This window comes from Oryctolagus cuniculus, chromosome 14 (assembly GCF_964237555.1).
Source record: "Oryctolagus cuniculus chromosome 14, mOryCun1.1, whole genome shotgun sequence".
Taxonomy (NCBI): domain Eukaryota; kingdom Metazoa; phylum Chordata; class Mammalia; order Lagomorpha; family Leporidae; genus Oryctolagus; species Oryctolagus cuniculus.
In genome coordinates, this window is record NC_091445.1 from 17,496,363 (window position 1) to 17,516,432 (window position 20,070).

General features: G+C 38.5%; 1 protein-coding gene across 17 annotated transcripts in view; it reads right to left on the reverse strand.

The window, feature by feature from the left end:
* The window catches only part of MCTP1 (multiple C2 and transmembrane domain containing 1), a 627,604-nt gene that overhangs the window by 220,130 nt on the left and 387,404 nt on the right, over positions 1–20,070 (reverse strand). For 12 of the 17 annotated variants that reach the window (XR_011381924.1, XR_011381925.1, XR_011381923.1 and 9 more), the window contains 3 exons: positions 19,419–19,457; positions 10,554–10,613; positions 4,272–4,349 (listed from right to left, as the gene is read on the reverse strand). The exons of 2 other annotated variants lie outside the window; for them this stretch is intronic. Coding sequence is in view for 7 of the 15 variants with exons in the window: in XM_051853977.2 (XP_051709937.2) it covers positions 4,272–4,349; positions 10,554–10,613; positions 19,419–19,457 (177 nt within the window). In the remaining 8 variants the exon portion in view is untranslated. The remainder of the gene's footprint in view (positions 1–4,271; positions 4,350–10,553; positions 10,614–19,418; positions 19,458–20,070) is intronic. 3 more of the 17 variants (XR_011381926.1, XM_070056467.1, XM_017344604.3) reach the window with 2 other exon arrangements.

The following is a 20,070-nucleotide window of genomic DNA, read 5'->3' on the forward strand; positions in this document are numbered from 1 at the left end:
GTGACTTATATTGGCAAGGTTATGTCCAAATTTACTTCCATTTACTCCAGTATTTGAACCTTTTCTTTAATGATTTTTATTATACACAATTCTAAATCACACTATTGAACTGGGTGAACAAAATCAGAATTTTAAAAAATTATGTCTCCTAAAAATGGTCATATCATCTCTTTGCATCAAATACCATGTAAAACAAGCCAGAGAAGGTAGCTAAATATTAAAAGGGTTTAAATCTGGTTTCAACACCAAGCAAAACTATAAAATTATTGTGTTTCTTATAGTATCAAAAATGTTCCTTCTATGTACCGTCATTTCATGAAGATCCTCTCAACCTCGAGGCACCAGCCTTCTAAATTTTGGGTTGGCCGCGCCTTCTACCGAATCCCTTCTGGCTAACATTCTAGAGCTACAGCTTTACGACCCTTGCTTCTCTCCCCTCCGTCTTTGACTTCCTACCGCTTCCATTTTACAATAATGCCACAGCCATTGTATCTGTCATCATCAAAACGTCATGCCTTCCAGAGTATCTTTATAAGGAAAATAAAAACCAGACCCTTCAAAGATTATCTGTTTTAATATATCTGCACATTCCAACTGAATTCTTTCTAAATCACATTGCCCATTTCGCTGCCTTGTTGAACTGGATAGTCTTGAACATTGCTGCGGTAGGGGTTCAGCTTCGTGAACATCAACACAGCACTTGGTCTCTGCACCCCACGCCTCTGTGAGCTCTGTGACTAGGTTCTGCAGTACTGTGAAGGGATTGTGGGGCACCTACAAGGTCCATCAGCTTCCATGCCCACTTCAACTAGAACCCTCTGCTCCCGTCTGTTCCATATATAGACACAGGTTTTCGAGAATGGACTTTGTTAGAACGAAGGCTTCTCAGATTAAAATAATTCTTCAGCACTTGTAGCATTAGTGATCGTCAGGTTTGTGTTTTTGTTTTACTTCCAAGAGTTCACACTGCGTATGATTACATAATACTGCATTATATTTTGGTGTGTGATTGATTGGTTGACTGGTTTACCCACTTCTGTGGTTGTTGAAACTGCCTTTAACAGCAGACTTTAGAGAATCCGGCTCTATGCCTTGGATCTGTAACTTCTGTTAAGGAATATAAGTGGCAAAGGAGGAAAAAAATGACAAGAAATGTTGTGCGAAAAATGATAATCCCAGGAAAGAACAAGTTGTTAAAAATTGTCCATTTTTACAAAGCTTTAGCATGTTGGAAGTGTGTGTATGTACATTGCATCATTTGGTTTCCACTAAAATCTTATGAAGCAGGAAAGCAAGGGCCCTTAACCACATTTCACTGATGAGGGATTTAAGATTCATACTCATAAATGGTGAGCATGGGACCAGAACCCCAGTATTTCTGGCTTTTACTCCTGAGCGTCTCCCAAGATAGGTGTTGAGGGCACAGGCTCTCCTGTAGGCTGAAAGGCAATCGTAATTTACATGTAATGCTGCCACGGGGTCCTCTCCAGACAAGTGGGTTGATTACAGGTGAAATGATGTTCCACCGCAGATTCTCTTTCATGGCTAATTCATGAAATCGCCTCAAGTTGTCTGTTAGATGAGTGCATGCATTTATATTTACGAGGTCACAGCTTGCTGAAGCTTCATGCCATTTTTCATGAGCTCCGTAGAGGCAGGAAGTGGTACCCAGCATGCTTGGCAAGCAGCAGTTCTAAGTTCTAACTGGATACGTTCAAAACTTTTTGCCACGTTACCAGAAAACTGAGGTTTTTAGTTTACATGAGCGCTGCTGTAGTACCACAGAACAGAAAACAAATCAGTAACACTACGTTAGTTCCTGAATAGAATCAGGTCTGAAACCTTCCGAAACCTTTCCTTGCTTGCTCCACCTCTCATTTTTTTTTTTTTTTTAACATAAAACTGGACCTACAGAGTGACAGGAAAGCATGCTATCCATGGGATCCGTCAAACTTTCACAGAAATAAAATGAACTTCGTGGAGTCTGCGCTGGCATTCGTTGTTAGAACACGCTGTGACGGTTCATATTATGCGTCTACTGGATGGACTGAGTTAGGCTCAGACACCTGGAGAAGCATTATTCTGCGTGTGTCTGTAGGGTTGCTTCGAAGCACGGTGAGCTCGTGAGTCTGAGCTGACCAGGAGGCTCTCCTGGCCCCGTGTGTGTGGGCACCAGCCTTTGGAGAGGACAAACACAAAACGTGAACTGGTCTATTCCCACGTGAGCTGGGACACGCGGGACTCCAGGCTTCCCCAACAGCCTCTGTGCTGGTGCTCAGGCTGTGGGTCCCCAAATGAGAGTTCTTCCCTTGGCTTCCCCAGTCTAAGGCCTCACTCATGGAGCGAGCCATGCTGCCAGCACCCCGGGGTCTCCAGCCTCCAGGCCATTGTTGTGGGATTTCTCAGCAGCCATAATGGGTAAGCCAACTCCCTGGTACGTCCTCTTTCACGTGCCTATGCACCTATCCTCTGGCACTTGTCTCTCCCTAGAGCCCAACTCATACACATGCTTTGCCATAACCTGGATGAATATTTCCAAAATAATGTTGGAAATTGGCGGGGAGGAGATAGTATTTTTTTTTTTGCCAGGATAGGGCAAATAACTTTGGGAATTTAGGTGGAAAATGTGAGAATTTAGGAAAATGGGGTTACAAAGACATACTCATTGGATAAGTGATTTTTTTTCTTCTTCCAATAATTTTTCTTCAAAATCATAATTCCCTAAAGAGAAACTCCACAATTTAGCTGTGAAATTTATCAAATGCACCATCATGAGACAAGTCTAAGTATGAAGAGTGGAAACTTGAACAGTAAAAGCAGAAGACATGAACTTAGGCTATCAACAGAAGACAAGACAAGGGACTTATAAATACTTGCTCACATCTTTCTAGCAGTTTCTGGCTGTGTGACTTTTGCACACTACATCTTCTCTGGGACTCCGTGCTCCTGCCTTTGGTTTTCAGGACCATACTTCGGGGCTCTCCGTGTACCAAGAACACTCTTGTATGTAGATATTTGGGGAGTGGGGCTTGTGTTGGCAAAAAGTATATTCCAGGAACGATGAAGACTTAACTTGCCTAAGATAGTCATTTGTTAATTCTACATGACGTTAAAATCAAGGTTCTGAGGGATTCATGGCAGAGGTGGTGATGAGTATTTAAACAAACTGAAAACTACCAATTCGGATGCTTTCAGAGTCACTTGCCTATGTGTTTATAAAGGTTTCCTCCACTGTATAGATAATTTCTCAATGTGTGGTCCTTAGACATCAACGCCACCTGGAAACTTCTTAGAAATTCAAATTATCTGGATCCGTCCCAGACCAACCACACCAGGAACTCTGGGCTGGGGCCCTGCATTCTTGTTTAATCAGCTCTCCAGGATGCGTGCTCACGCATGAGAACCCCTGCGTCAAAGGCCACACGTGCACGAGCCCTGGCCTTGCTCTACTGATATGTTCTAATACCTACTACTAGTTAATAGACTTGCAAATATCTCCCACTCTCTGGCATGGATACTATTTATGCCACTTAAATTCCTTCTTTAGTTCTGCTTCTAAACTGATCAGGAAAGCACACTGGAGTCTAGATATCTGGAACATTTAAAGAGAAATAGACGCCTGCTGGACAACTATGGAAAGTTCATTTTCTTCCTTTATAATTTTTTAAATCACAGAATGTGTCTTAATAAAATGTATTTATTGAAGTGTTGATGATCAGTTGACCACAAGTTACTCATTGAATACCTAAAGAGCAATGAGTAATAAACTAATCTATCACTCAATAAACTAGCACAATACAGCCAGTAATCTGTTACTGAAGTTTTGTTCTCCGGTAGGTCTTGGTTATAGTAGAGTTATTTCTGAAGGGTGAAAGAGAAGTCCAGCCTCCTGTGTCGTTCAACGAGTGTCCATGTGGCTCTCAGATATACCGACACACTACCACTTTCGTAAGACACATTCATCCAAGTGCAAAATTAATGAAGAATATCAAGCTACCAGGTAACAATGAAAATTGCAAAGGTGAAAGCCATCAGTCAATGACATGAATTCTTTGTGAGATTCTAGAACAAATACGTTGGCACTTAAAAGAGACCAGTAGTTCACTTACATTCTTTCTTGTGAAAAATGAAGAATTGAAGAATACAATTCCTTTTCACAAACACAGGATGCACAAGATAGGGAATGGATTTTCGGTACAGCGAGTTGGCCCTCAGAGTTCATAGCACATGCAAGCTCAGAAAAGATAAAAGAACCCAATGGTTGAACTTACTTGTGCACTCGAACAACAAGGATTCTGAAGCTGTGTTCTGCAGAAGCCCAGGACTGGAGGAACAGGCCTGCCACACGTCTGGATGGAGATGAACCATCAGAACTCTACAAGAAAGCTTGGTACCACCCTCAACCCCTAGTTTTGATCAGCATTTACAATTACTCTGTGAAGCAAAGTCTTTGAAAAAAATAGATACTTGCTTTTCAAGTCTCTTAGAGAATGCCTTTCCAGTACCATGGAGATAAATGCCAATGCAACTCTATATACAGTTCCATTTCTTTTTCTTTTAGGAGAATGATGTTGCAGTAGTCAAGAAATAAAGCCCAGAGATTATACAGTGATGATAATGCTTAAGTGGTTTCAGGATTATTGGTTAGTATATGTATCAGAGAAAAGAAACACAGCAGGGAAATCAAGAAGAGAATAATTTTTCCAAGTCTGCGGCCTCAAAGGTGTTTGGAGAATTTTTTTCCCTGAGGTTAAAAATGTGCTAATGCTTGAGAAAAATAAATGTTACATGGACAGGCAGCCATAAGTATGATGTTGTTAACCCTGCACCTCACATATGGATCTTAAGTAATGATTAAAGAGATATGTGTAAAATAATAGAAAGCCTTTGTCCCATATAAGATTTCTCCTCGCTGCCTTGGCTAACAAAAGCAATCCAGAGATCCCTTTCCTACTAAAACCAAAAGCAACAAAGCAAAAAGAGATGGATTAAGAATGATAGAGCTGGACAGGAAATCCTTGGAAGGAAATGATGATGATGGGACTGACAGCATGAATGAAAGGAATGGGAGAGAAGCTACAGGTTTTTAAACAACGGTATTATGGTGGGAAAAGCAGCACCAGATTTAATAGTATCAACAGGGAGGACAGGATAAGGCCAAGTCCAAAGAGCTGTGAGGCCACACGGAGTATGGAAACACTTACCGAGCAGCTCACCGTGCTGCAGTTTCCACACCTCAGTGTTTTCCACGACAAGCAGCTCATGTTGAGATGAAGAGGAAAACGGGTATGGATCATAGAAGTAGGGGCTCTAATCAAATGGCTAGAGAAAGGCAAAGCTGACCTCTGTCCCTGGGACTGCTGATACCTACCCCATGATTTCCCCTGCTGGATCTCATTTTTTGGACATAGCCTAAAAAGTTCACAATACAATTAAAAGGGTAAGTGGTACAGGGCATTTCAAAATTCTATGCTTTCCATGCAGATGTAATATATTCTTGCTTTTGTAGATTATGTAGAAAGGCTGATTGGGTGTTTAGAGGAAGTCAAAGTAGGCAGGTGGTAATAACCTTAGCATATGCTTTATACTAAAGCATGGAAGAGTTAACTTTATTGTATAATAAATTATAGTCTGATGTCTATTCATAAAGTAGTAAAGCTGTAGCATCTAGCATATAATTTCAGAATACTTCCATATTCCAATTCTAGTTAATAAACATTTCTTATTCCTTAAAAACTAGGTAACTAGCAACAGGCTATATCCCATTATTTTAGATTCTGCTTTAAAAATAGATCAAAATCAAGAAGCAAAAATCTATGGAGACTTAACATGTGACCAAAGGAACACAGTTATACTAGTCTTCTCCCTGAAATGTACAAATAATCCTGGGCTTTTGTCATCTTGGGTTTCATTACCTGCGAACAACCCAATCATTCCAAGAGACCCAGACATTGAAACTGCAGTGAAAGACACTGCTTGTGTGTTTACAATAAGCCATGAGTGGAGCGAGCTCTCTCCTCTATTTTCAGCACAGGGGTATACATGCTTTCATTTAATCAAATGATCCAGGAGACACTACAAAGAAGAGATAATGACAGCCTAGAATGGCTGCTTTGTACTGGGAAGACGAGAGTGTGGGGCAATTATTAGCTCAGCTCCAGGCCCAGACATGTTCTCTCCTTCCCTTTGCTGCACAGTTCATTCCAGTGAATTGCACCCAGATGATGAAGTCCAAGCAGCAGATTTGTTCTGCCGTCGCCATCCGCTTAAAGCAGGATTGCCTTTACAGAAAGCCCGCCCGGTGCTTTGTCCATCCTACTTGGAAGAGTCTCATCTAGTAATAAAGTTTCGATCCCCCCTTTTATTTTTTCCCGGGAAGATGATTCACTGACACTATAATCCTTAGAGAAGTTCTCCTGGTTTTTCTCTTTAAATGTCCTTTCTTATTTCTCTTGTTCCTTGATATCACTCATGGTGCTAGAAGTTATTTATATAAGATGTTGTAAATGTCCTCTCTAATTGTGGCCAACCAAATGCTCTTAAGCTTTTATTGTTTGCTCAAAATGCACACGAAGAGAAAATCATCACGCACATCGTAATCTTGTTGGTTTGCTAGAATATTCTACAAATTTCTACCACTGACATGGGAAATGAATAATAATCCTGGGTTTGCCTTCAGAGGCCTTTGTTGGGAGACTTTTGATTAGAGGTTACAAATGTTTTTGATGTAGGAAATATTAATGTCATGGTTGACTTTGTTAAATAGGCTTATCACTATTGGGAAATGTGTGTAAGCTCAAGTCTGTGGGGTGTCTGTGCATAAAAGTGACTTGGATGAGAATGTCATGTTTGCACAAAAAGCTCTTGTGATGTTAAAAATTAACAAGTATATTTATGAGTCTTGCTTCCACACCTAAAAACAGAATTAATATAACAATCTTTCTTGGGGTCTGGCGCTGTGGTGTAGCAGGTAAAGCAGCTGCTTGTAGAGCTGGCATCCCATGTGGCCGCTGGTTCTGGTCCCGGCTGTGGCACTTCTGATCCAGCTCCCTGCTAATGCACTTGGGAAAGCAACAGAAGATGGCCCAAGTGCTTGTGCCCCTGCACTCATGTGGGAGAACCAGAAGAAGCTCCTGGCTCCTGGCTTCAGATCGGCCCAGCTGCAGCCATTGCAGTCATTTGGGAAGTGAACCTGCCGATGGAAGATCTCTCTCTCTCTCTCTCTCTCTCTCTCTCAATGCCTTTCAAATAAACAAATAAATCTTTTTTTTTAAAAGAACCTTTCTTGTCATATGTAGCTGAGTTGTTCAAAATGCAAGTGCTGTAGCACAGAATCACATTGTTTTACAGTCAGTAACCCTCTGGAGTCTTCTTTATCAACCACACTTCTGCCTGCCCCCGCCACAAGATGGAGCACTGATTTAACTCCAAATTATTCTGTATTTTTCTGTCTACTCTGCCCATTATGATCCTTTCCTTCATCTTTATATATGAGTTATCTTGGCATAGCCTAGCCTTTTGCACTTTAAAAACATGAAAGTTGCTCTTTAATTTGCCTCAATGTCCTCAGAAGATGATTTATTTAATTAACCATTAGAGTCTAGATAACTGCTCAGTGGGGAGAACTAGGAAGAAATGAGTGTGCTAAGATTGGAAAGAACTGCATTGTTTCCACCCTTTAATGAGAAGTTAAAAGTTATTAGTGAGATTCTGCTGATGCGATTTCCTGGACACTGTAGTGTTTTCATGAGAAACATCAAAGAGCCATACGCACTGTTTTACATTGTGGGTCCTGAGCTATGGTGTCTGTATGGTAAAGCTTTGCCCCCAGGGTGCACTACTGGGAGTAGATGGGAACTTTAGGAGGTGGGGCCTAGTGGGAGGAACTCAGGTCACTGAGGTCACATCATCAGAAGGTAGTTTCCAGGTGACCTCTTCAGTGCCCATGAGAAGATGGCTGGAAAAGCCTGAGTTTGGATCCCTTTGCCCCCCTACTTCCTGTCTCACCAGGTGAGCCTTCCTCTAAGTGCGCTTCTTCATTGGCCAAGGGCCCCCGGCCAGAGCCAAAACCTGAGCTGTGCTATTTGGACTTTGAGTCTCCAAAGCTGAGAGCTAAGTAACTCTTTTCTCTTTCTAAGTTAGCTGCTTTGGGGCCTTCATTGTAGTAATGAAAAACTGAGTAGCACAGTTATGCTTTTGGAAAATTAGGATATCACTGCATCACTTTTGTCCTTCCATCATTTTGCTCTCAAAAAAATTAAGATATAACAAACAACAGTGACAATTCCAACAGAGCAGGTTCTTACCAGAATTTAGTGTAACTCAATTGCTATCTCATAGACATATGTATTGATCCTTATAAATTAAGCTGATAAATTTTCTTTCAAATCACATCCTGTTTAATCCACAAAACACATGTAATTTCTTCATGCAAGATTTTATCTGAGCTAGTCAGGTTTTCTGGCATATCTGAAAATATCCATGGGAAAGCTTTCGTATATATCTTCTCTAAAAGTTCTTCAGAATACCAATGTTTCCCGGGCAAAGAGCAATGGGATCTGTTGTCAAAACAGCCTCTGAATGGGAAGCCATGAGCTCATACTCTTTCAGAGTAGACTTGGCCACTGATTTGCCAATCCTGTAAATGGGACCTCAAATACGGCAATCTTATTACCCTCAAATACATCTATCCTTTGGTGGTTAAAGAGAAGGGTCACGTGGTATGGGGGGATTTGAAAAGATAGAAAGAAAATCTTACAGGCAACTTTATCATTAGCAACCCAAAAGGAAACTCAAGTGCTGTAAATTGAGAGAGAGAGAGAGAGAGATAGGGAGGTAGAGAGAGATAGGGAGGTAGAGAGAGAGACAGGGAGGGGGAGGAGGAGGAGGCAGAGATGGAGAAGAAGAGAAGGGGGGAGAGAGGACGGAAGAGGATGGAGGAGAGATTTGGCCCTGATCTGGGTACTTGTAGGCAGTGATGTCACTTCTCTGGGCCTAATTAGATGACCCCTAAAGGGGGTGTCTCTGTGACCCAGTTGGTTTATCATTCATTTTTTTTGTCTTATGCCCAGCAAAAGATGTTGTCACTGTATCTTGGATACAAAAAGGTTATCTTCAAAGTTAGCATATTTGTTAATCTCCCAGAAATTGAGAAAGGTTGTTAAAGAATATTTAGGAATGAATACAGCCAAAGGAGAAGTCCTGACAAGTAGAAGACAAATTTGGGAATAGCAAAGTGGAAAGAAGGTGTTGAAAGAGCCACTGCAAAGGAAGCCCTTGAAAAAAGTATTGATTATGGAGTTGGCCCTGGTAGCAAATCTCTGCTCACAACCATCCATTTGCACATTTGTTGCAAGTGGAACAAACTTAACACAAGACATCCTCTAATTCTGTTCTCAAGCAAGAGTGCCATATGAAATCACTACTGTAGGTCTTAAGAAAACACTGGGAAAAAGAAGTTTTTCAAACAGCTATCTCCAATTGAAGATTATGGAACCTTTTAAAAATAGTCACCTTGTGTATTCAGCAACAATCCATGAATACGTAATAATTACTATTATTTTAGCAATGTTGCAGAATAACTTCAGTGAAGGCACCCAGACAGTAGATGGAAAGGAAGTGAAGAGGCAAAAGCTACATCAGCTGTAAACCTGCACTCAACTGTAAAAGGCTATGAAGAAAGTGTTGCAGAAGGAGCAGTGAGTACAGGTGCTTTGTATGTGCCCACTGACCACTGTGCTATTTAATTTGGTACCCACCACTCTGCAACAAATCTTAAAACTCTAAAGGAAAAAGTAGTTTGCAGTCATGAGCAGGTTGAGAGTCAAGAAAGGAAAAAGACCAAGCAGCAAGAATACAGCATTTTTATTGCAATTTCTACTGCTATGTAATCACATGTGGATTTTCCAAAGAAGGGTGCTCTTAAAGGTAAGTACTAAGTGTGTTAGTCATAAATCGTGCTGTGCATCATGCAGAATTACAGCAGAGAAACAAAATGGACGACAGAGCTCATCATGTTGAAGTCCTCAAAGGGTAAATTAAATTGCAATGGCATTTAAAACAAATTCTCAATGACATTTTCATTTCTCTCTTCTTTAAATCAAAAGCAGAGTTGACTATATCGATTGTATCATAAATATCTACTATATACCTCATGTAACATCATTGTTAATAGAAACAAATTCTTCCCAAACAGAAATGGAACAGAAAATTACCCCACTTCACAAAAGGGAAAAAGAACCTTAACGGGGCTTCAGACAGCACCATCAGATCCTTTGAAAGTCTCCGGAATTAAGAATTTGGAATAAACGTGGTCCCATGAAGAAATGACCAAAAAAATACGCTAAGTATATGAAGTTCTGAATATAGACAGATGAAGAAAGAAGAGCCAGTTACACAGATGATTAAGAATAAAAGTTAACCCAGAGAATAAATGAATACATCTCTCTGGGAACCTATATTTAAAAGTATAATTCCTACTTCACACTGAACTTTCAGATCTACTATCCAGAACCAAAAATCAAGAATATTAACATAAAGGATTTCAACATTACCCTCCAAAAGAAAGACTTCACAGAGAAATAAGATCCGACCACTTCATTTTCTGAGAGCTCCTAAAAACAAACAAATATTTAGCCAACTTTTGAGACTTTTTGTGAATACTTAGTATTCTAAACAGAAACAAATAAAACCAAAAGAAATAAAATGAAAGCAAATTAAAAACCAAAACGTATATGTCCTAAAGATACTTTGGATATTTAGAAACTAAGAATAAATTAATTTCTTCCTGTTCATCTATAATACTAATGATAATCAAGTTTAGAGAGGATTGCTTCTGTTATTTTCAAAAGAGTCCACTTACCTCTTTCTTCTTAATTGTTGATTAGTAAGTCAGAATCTGAAGTTTCATTATAGGAAGCAGAACTGTTTAAGCATAATCTAAGATTTATCTGTCCCCTTTAGAAAGAATTGTGTTAGCCATAGGCCTTCAGAACATTTTTTTTAAAAAAGATAGTTGAAATCTTAACTTATAAACATGTACCAAGTCAAAATTGGGTTAATTCCTTGCAAAAAATTTCCTAATTTTATAATATATTATTTATTAAAATATTACAAAATTATACAATAGAATGTAAATGACTGGGTTGAGCGTTCCCAAAGTAATTTTAAAAGAAATTAATGTTGCAAAAGATGGGCTACAGGCTACAAAAAAGCAGTGGATTCAAGCTGGATATTTTATTCCCTAATCTTCAGATCTTTATAAAGTCAAATCAACTTCAATTCAGCAGGTAAAAAATATAGTTAGCCATTTTTAAACAGATCATTTCAATTACCTACCTCCTTTGAACTTTAGGTGTTTGCATTTTGTCTCTGGGTGTGAGTTATGATCAAGTTATGGGAGACTGATGACAGTTATGGAAAAGTATTGATCTTTGATGCTGAGATGAGCAGGAAGCAGTGTTGCCACCACCTTGATTATTCTATGATTTTCATCTTAGCAACTGAAATTGTAGTGATCCAGCACCTCTCATGATGCCTAATGCTCAGTAAAAGTTCTTGACTGACTGCTGGTCACTCAGAATGACATGTGGTTGGGGGCACATACTCCTTGCCAACAAGATACCACAAATCATACTAGAAAAGAATAATAAACTAAAATACTTTATGGTGTTTAGCAATTTTGAGCAATCTAAGTTTAGACTTAGAATTACATCAAGGGTTATCTATGTAATCTACCTGTACTTTCCCTCCCCAACATAAAATCTATTCCATAATAAAACCAGTAACCTTTGCCCCAAGTTCTTAGTTTGGATTAGTTTCAGTCACGTAGCATGACTCATGTCAAGAGATAATCAAGAAACAGTCTTGCATTTAACACGCTATTTTACCATCACTATAGAGTAATGATTCATTTATATTTCTACCTATGGTTTTCATGTGTCACACTTTAGCATCACTTCCATTTCTAAGCAAACCAAAAAATCTCTAGAAAATATACTTGTATTTGGACTCTAGGGCACCAACCTTAGATGTAGTGACTACAGTTTTTTTGATGCTATGCTACTTTTTCATTTTAAAGAACATGTGTGTTTTCCTTTTCAATGATCAGTGCTCTTTACTTGGATTTGCAATTGTTTTAATTAAGCAGTATATTTAGCAACATGTCTAAAAATGTTCAAATATACAAAAGTTACTGTCTGAAGTCTTACACAAATCGTTTCTCCCTATATGACTTGAGTCAATGACAAGTTACAGAACTTAGCGAGTTATCTTAATGTAAATGTGTTAAGGCAACTTTAATAGAGATGAAAGTTCTTGGCTCCGGACTCAAGGTATTTTTAGCAAATGAGGCAATCGTTTAACATTTAAGAGTATTATTAATTCATTTGGGTTTTAGGTGGTCTAAGGTGATTAATATTGAAGCTGCACCAACTTCATTCTTTTCAACCTTTCTGAGACGAAAGCAGAGGGCCTTGACCTAATTGTGTGTCTAGTATCTAAAAAGAGATTCATGAATTTGGGAGCAGAGTGGGAGTTTTAATGATTGAGATTTAGGACTTAAGTTTCTCTGTTTAAAATTTGAGAAACAAAAATATTAGCCACATTGGAACCACTGAAGTCCCTAGGCTGTACTTTTCATGCCATGTTTAATTACCTCTGCAATTCATCAACAACAATTTCACTTTATAACACATATTCCCATGTAAATTTAGGCCTTTATTTCAAATGAAACGATTTAATCTCCTTGTGACCCCTTGTGTCATTTATCGCTCTGAGTGGGCATGAAATTTACAAGTCAGCCAAGGCCTTCCTATCACCAGAGTTTCTAATGATAATAACAATGACAACAGCAGCAATAACAAAACACCTAGCATTACAGTAATGAGCCCTAAACAAAAGTGCTGATTTCATTGTGGAGAGAAAGAAAAATAACATAAAAGATTCATGAATTCCAGAGCAGAATGGTCTTAGATCCCAATTTAGTTACAGTTCAGTCTTCATGAAGAAAGAGGCTATGTGAGGGAACGTACCCTTGAAAAAGCGTTAAAATTATGCAGTTACAGCTAAAGGAAACAAAACAAAAACTAGAGGCACCCAACTGACAACAGAAAATGACTGAAGTTATTCAAACTAATGAACTTATTTCTACTGAGGTCCCTCATTTTTTAAAGTAATTAACATCTACTCAGCATATCTTATTTAGATTTACTTTGGTCTCCAAAAATCTACCACAGTAACCATCTACAAATTAACTAGATTTTAGATTCAAAAACCTCTAAGATAAACTTTTTTTAAGGAAATAAAACTAAACGTTAATGTTTTTCCTAACAAATGCATATGATGCTATTTTCTGGGATGCTATATAAAATTAATATAGAAAATTTCAAAGACTTTGTTATCAGATAGAATAACAATTAGCCACTAAATCCTGATTGATATTTTAAAATTTACTTTCATGTGTACACTTTTTAAACACTATAATTCATCACTTATAATATTCACAATAAATTGAAATTCTGAACCTACAGATTCAAATGTAAGACTCAACTCAGCTGGCCTTCCTAAATATAAAGCTTGTATTTATAAGAATAGAATTTCCTTTTGTCAATGCTATTTTGGGCATTTAAAAGAGTAAAAACTGACTGAGTACACAAATAAACCACTTACATAAACTTCCTGGCCAGACTGCATTCACTGTTCACCAGAGCTGTGGCTCTTGGAGCCAGTGCTGTGGCGTAGCAGGTAAAGCTGCCGCCTGCAGTGATGGCATCCCATATGCGTGCCAGTTCAAGTCCTGGCTGCTCCACTTCTGACCCAGCTCTCTGCTATGGCCTGGGAAAGCAGTGGAGGATGCCTCAAACACTTGAGCCCCTCCACCTGCCTGGGAGACCCACAAGAAGCTCCTGGCTTCAAATCAGCTCAGCTCCGCCCGTTGTGGTCATTAGGGGAGTGAACCAGGAGATGGAAGACCTTTCTCTGGTCTCTCAAGCTCTCTGTAACTCTTCCTCGCAAATAAATAAATAAATCTTTAAAAAAAATGACAAGCTGTGGCTCTTAGACATTCTATCCTACCAACAGAGTTGACTTATGATGTCAACTAGGCCTATCAACAGCTATGTCAACCAGGACTTTGGAAACAGAAGTCACAAAATTAAGAATTGTTTTAATTGTGTACATTTAGGGTACATTAAAACCAACAAATCTGCTCCCACTTGCATCCAATTTAACATCTATCTGCCTGCCTGCCTGCCGACCTACCTAGCTACTTATTTACCGTCTACTTTATTTCTTTTAATGAAAAGGCTGCGTAATCTGAGATTAGGCCCATGGGTGTGTTATCCCGAGTCCCCCTGGGCCAGCCTAACAAGGATCTTGGGAAACCTGTCAGGTCACTTCTAACACAGGGTAGCCATGTGAAGCCAATCAGCCATCAGATCCAGGACCCAGGCATGGAGGAATCCACTCTCTGCTTGAAATTATATTTTGCCCTTGCATGTTGCGCCAACTCATCCAGATTTGTTCCCAGAAGGACCCATAACACTTAAAAAATTCAACAAGAGCACTCAAATAAATGCAATGCCATTGTTGCAACAGATACCTGGAGTTATGAATTATCATACATAAAAATGTATGATATTTATGCCCATGGGTAAATATGAAAACAGTAAGAAAACAGCATCTCAAGATAAAATTTAATTATGGATTGATGTATTTTGTGGGATAATCAAATATTTACTGGCATTATGATAATATCTGTGTTGTAAAGAACCTACTCCAAATTTCAGTAGTTTGGTGAACTGGAGTCAAAATCCACACATAATCAAACTGCTTTCTGCTGTTCATTGCTGCATTCTGGAATCGCTGGAGTCTTAACCATGAGGATAACTTCATAGCATTTCCAAAGAACAGAGATTTGGGTGTATAAACAACAGCAAAATAAGGATTTTAAAACTAAATTTACTTTTTCCTTCAAAAACATAAAAGCGTAAAATGAGAAATGAGACACTAAAGCCCTCTTGGTTATGCACGGTTGACCAAAAAGTTTTCATCTTTTGCAGCTGAAAAAAAAAATCAACTATTCCTGATCAACAGATGAGGCTTCTCTAGCAAGGACCTGATAATTGTTAAGCGGTGACTTTTTTTTCATTATTCTGACTGTGTGAGATATTAAAAAATGTGTTAATCTGTTTCTCCGTGTTACTTAAGTTGAAGCACTCCCAGGCTTTCACGGATGCATTTTTAATGTGTCATCCACGGTGTCAGGTTTGACTACGCCTTACAGACTTGTTGAAAGCCCTCTCTCGTTTCAATTAACGCTATCCTTGCCAAAAGTCTTACTAAAAATTGCTTCATTCAGCCAATGAACAAAGTGTTCAGTAAAATTAGACTAATTATAACAAAATCTTCATAAAAAGGAATATTACTAAAGATGACATAAGCTGTCAAGTAATAGCAGATATGGTAATGAGACATATCACAGGGGTCTATATTATATTATGCAAAGGACGAACCTGTTGAAGACAACTCAAAACTGTTATTATTGTGGATGTGAATTGCAACATGTTTGTCTTTACAGTATCACAACAGTATTTCTCATATAATTAATTTAATGAAAGCACATAAGTTCATTATTCTTTCACTCTTTCCATTGGTAAACACACTCTTTCTCATTAAAGCACAGGCGCACACACACAATACAGTGTGAAATCATAACATCTAACCATCGCATGGAGCCATTTTTGGTTTGCCCCACAGAATCTATTCACAAATACATATGAATGTTCTTTTTTGAGCTCATAAAACTTTCTTGATGAATAATTTAACCATAGAATAAATTTTCAATGATAAGTTTCCTCTAAAGAATAAAATGCTGCAATAACTCAAGGCATTACCATTTCTCTGCCAAAACACATTTTGTCACATAAATGTAACTCTTTGACCGAGATAATTATCCAGTTGCTCAGGTTTAGGGAGACATCAATCTCTCTCTTCTTAAAATAATGTTCTTCTGTAACAGCTGAGTGCGGGGCATACTTTAAAATGTGTGTGATGAACAGGGTGCTTGTGGAAAACCAGAAATTGTGAAGGGATGTTACCCCTCCTGGAAGAGGACCTGTTTTAGGATTTGTAAGTGTGCAGCGGTCTCATATGAGCACCATTCAAATACAGCAACACTTTTATGTGTTCTTGCTTTTCAGAGATAAGTTTAGCTGTTTCCCCTTACCTTTTGCCTACTTGTTATTAGGTGGTAACACAGTTACTCCAAATAATATATAAGTTGATCCTGAACAGCAACTACGATCACCTGGTCCTCTCACTGAAACTATTGATCTCAACAGTACCTGCAATCCCACCTTGGGTGAGTGCTGCAAATAGGGTTCCCATTGAGAGAATCCATTACTGACATAAGTGTGGGAACCAAAACAAGGACAGAAATGTCATCACAGCACGTCAAGATGATGAAAATGACAAGTAGATATTTAGGTGACGGGAAATTCCATGAGTGGTTGCACCTTGGATAGAAGGGAGACGTGCGTATTAAAGAAATAATGTCAAGTTAATTTTTCTTCCTTTGTAGTTATGTGACTTCTGAAAGAACTCAAGTCCAGGAGGAAGATCTCCACACTGAGAAGAATCTCTACCGATGCTGTCCAGCTCTCAGTGTGTGCGGCCACGTTTATCAGTTTCAGGTTCTACACATGCCCTTGGCATGCCAAGACGAAAGGCCGCATGACTGACCCCTGCCATAACAACACAAGAGAGCTCATTCCTGTAAGTCAAGATGCCCAGGGAGAGAAGTGTACGTGTGTATATGAAACTTCACCTTTGTCTGGGAGCAAAGCTACATCCAGTGTGAGATAACCCTATTCAAATATCATGCAAATTAATGACACCCTCTTTGCTAAAACAAAACAGGAAAATTCCTTCCTCGGTCAAGAATCTGTAAGGGGATGATGCAGGCATTCTGGTGTTTGAAGTAATTGGAAAAGGGATGCATTTGCACCAAACAGGGACTCAGTAAAACTTAGAGAACTACATGGGTTAGTGACTTATCCCTTAGCTTTCCAGGAAGCAGAGTGTACCAGAAGAAAGGATTTGGGGGCAGAGTCCAGCTACAGTGCAGAAGGATAGTGAACTAAGAAGTAACTGGAATGCTAAGCCTTCCCTGGATTGTGACTTTAACCCTGAACTCTTACAACACTGAGATAGACAAACATGGGCACATGTTTTGGAGCACAGTGAAAATCTGAATGAACGAGCAAGTGTTCCGTCCGTTCTTGAAGGAAAAAAACCAAGTCAGTGAACTCAGCACTCAGTATCGCCAGTAAATTTTACAAAATTGAAAAACCCTTATGTTAAAACCCCAAAGCCACATGTACCAAATATAATCTACCACACACTTAAATGAGCACTGAGTTAGATACAGGGATTCTTTATCTTTACCAGCAAGCTTTGAAAACAGACTAGAGTGAATGCATAAATGGATCATTAGCAGCACAGAACAACTCCAAGACTTGTAGCTATATAAATACTGAGGGGCTGGCAAAGTTAAGCCACCATTTGTGAGGCTGGTATCTCACGTGAGTGATGCTTTTGAGCCCCGGGCTACTCCACTTCCGATCCAGCTCCCTGGAAAGCAGTGGATGATGGTCCAAGCACTTGGGCCCCTAATACCCACGTGAGAAACCAGGATGGAGCCCCAGGCTCCTGGGTTTGGCCTGGACCAGCCCCAGACATTATGGCCAATTGCAGAATGAACCAGTGGAGGGACCATCTCTCTGCTTTTTCTCTCTCTTTCTCTCTCTCACTCACTCTGACATTCAAGTAAATAAATAAATCTTTAAAAAATTAGTTAAAAATAGATGTTCTTATTCATTTCAAATTTTTTGTACGTTGAAGGAAAATTCGTTTATTTATTTTTATGTAATTTATTATTAAAATTAAATATAAATCAAGAGTATATTTTTAAAGGAGAATCTTAATTTCTGTTATTTTTTAAGCTACAATAAACATGGATCATCCTTACTAATACTGACTGCTGTGTAATATCCTGTGCTAGCATTAAAAATTAAATATATCTGGAAAAGAGAATATTGCTACATACTGATGTACTGCTACTTTTTTTCATAAATAGAATAAGGATAAGGAAAGTTTTAAGTTTTAAAATACATATACTTTTCACTTGATCTTAGCCAAAAGGCTGAGAAGTGATAAAATACATATACTTTTAATAAAACATTAATTGTAAAGTACAATCACAGAAAAAAGTAATAAAAATATGAAAACTAAAAAGTTTCTTTAAAACTTCTTGGAAATTAATTTTCTTTAGTTAAAAACACAGTGAGTACTGAGTCAGAAACATTCAATTACTTTTCTTATTAAGAGTTTTTTGATGTTATTAAAACGATAAAAGTGATTATTAATGAGGGCCTGATGTATTTTGAGTTACCTTTTGGTTATTAATGCTATAATACTTCAGGGACCACTCTACTAAGAAAAACAGATTAAGACATTATCACAAATATAAAAAAAAACATTTCAATAGAAGTAGTTTTTTCTTAAATCATAGTAATAAAGATGACAAAATCAAAGAAGAACTTAAGTAATAGCATGATTTAATCAGAATGGAAGAAAAACGATTGGTATGTTCCAGGGTCTAAAAAAATTAGTCACAATGTAAAAAAAACGTTGACTTTTAAAGCAGAAATTTGAGCCAACAAGATTTTTATCAGTAAAATCCCTTTGATTATTTCGAGGCTTATTTACAACAAAGTTCAGCTTCTTGTTATTTTTCTGTGTCCATGAGTGGGGTAGACCACCACTGACCACATCCAAAACCAACTTTATAACTTCTTCATCTTACAAGTTAAGGAGCCAGGGTTTAGTATGTTACAAGAACCATACATTCCCTCACTCCCAAGATTCATTTAGTTCTTGAAGTGAAAGAGGCATTGAAGGAAAACTGTCCTCATTGTATCTCCAAAGATGTAGCAAGAGAGGAATTTCTGAGTTAGAAAACCTCATATTCCACTCTCTGTGAACAGAAACAAAACACTGCGTGGATTTTTCTTCTGTCTGGAGTTTTCCTCCTGCCCCGGCCTCATTGTTTTACTCCTGGAGCAAAGCGATTTTCTAGACCCTGTTGTGCACATAACAGAGATCAGATGCTGAGAATGACATTGAAAAGTGACCAGAGATTAGCGAGAGGATGATTTGAGGATGCTGTTGATCAGTGTGATTTCTACTCACTTAAAAAGCATTGCATGATTTGCTTAACGTTTATGGGGAAAAAAAAGAACCATTGAGTAGTGATGGAATTCTGTGGTACAGTTTGAGGAGGTATGAGAGAGATTCGGGAAAGCACTTGATAGTTCTTCTCAACAAGAAAAGCTGAAAGATCACATGCTAAGAATTACCTTACTTGATCTTTTCCAACTCTTCCTCATTAGCATTGTCTGCAAACGAAATAAAGCATTTTCATTATCTTTCACTCAAGTACAGAATAGGGCAGCCAGTTGTTTTCTAGTGGAAACGCAACACGTATTAGGCCTTTCAAACAGCCAACAGTTTCCAGCAACAACTACACAAGACAAAAATTGCTGCTCACGCATACAGGACTAATGAGCACCTTTAACATTCAGGCAGTCTTTCTGGTGAGAGTTCAGTTACTTTATCTTTTTTTGATATAAAATAATGGGACAATATCTTTTCGTGATATGGAAATTTTCAATACCCTATGTTGACTGGGAAGTAAGAGACTGAGTCTCGCGATTCACCAGCATTCCTTCTGGCGGTGCAGGTTGTGGAGGCACACGCCTTCAGTGGCTATCTCATAATTTTCTCCTTTCAAACACACTTCAAGACTATTCTTCTGGGGGGATCTTAGGATTGCCGCTGCTTCCAGTCAATCTTAACTACGTCAGCGTCTTCAAATGCTTTCAACAGAGAAAAACGCTACATACGGTGATGACTATTTATACGTCTTCCAGTTAAGTCTCTAATTAAAATTTTTCCTTTAAATTTTGTTTGTTTATGTCATTAAGGAAGACACGTGGCCAGAAGTTGTAA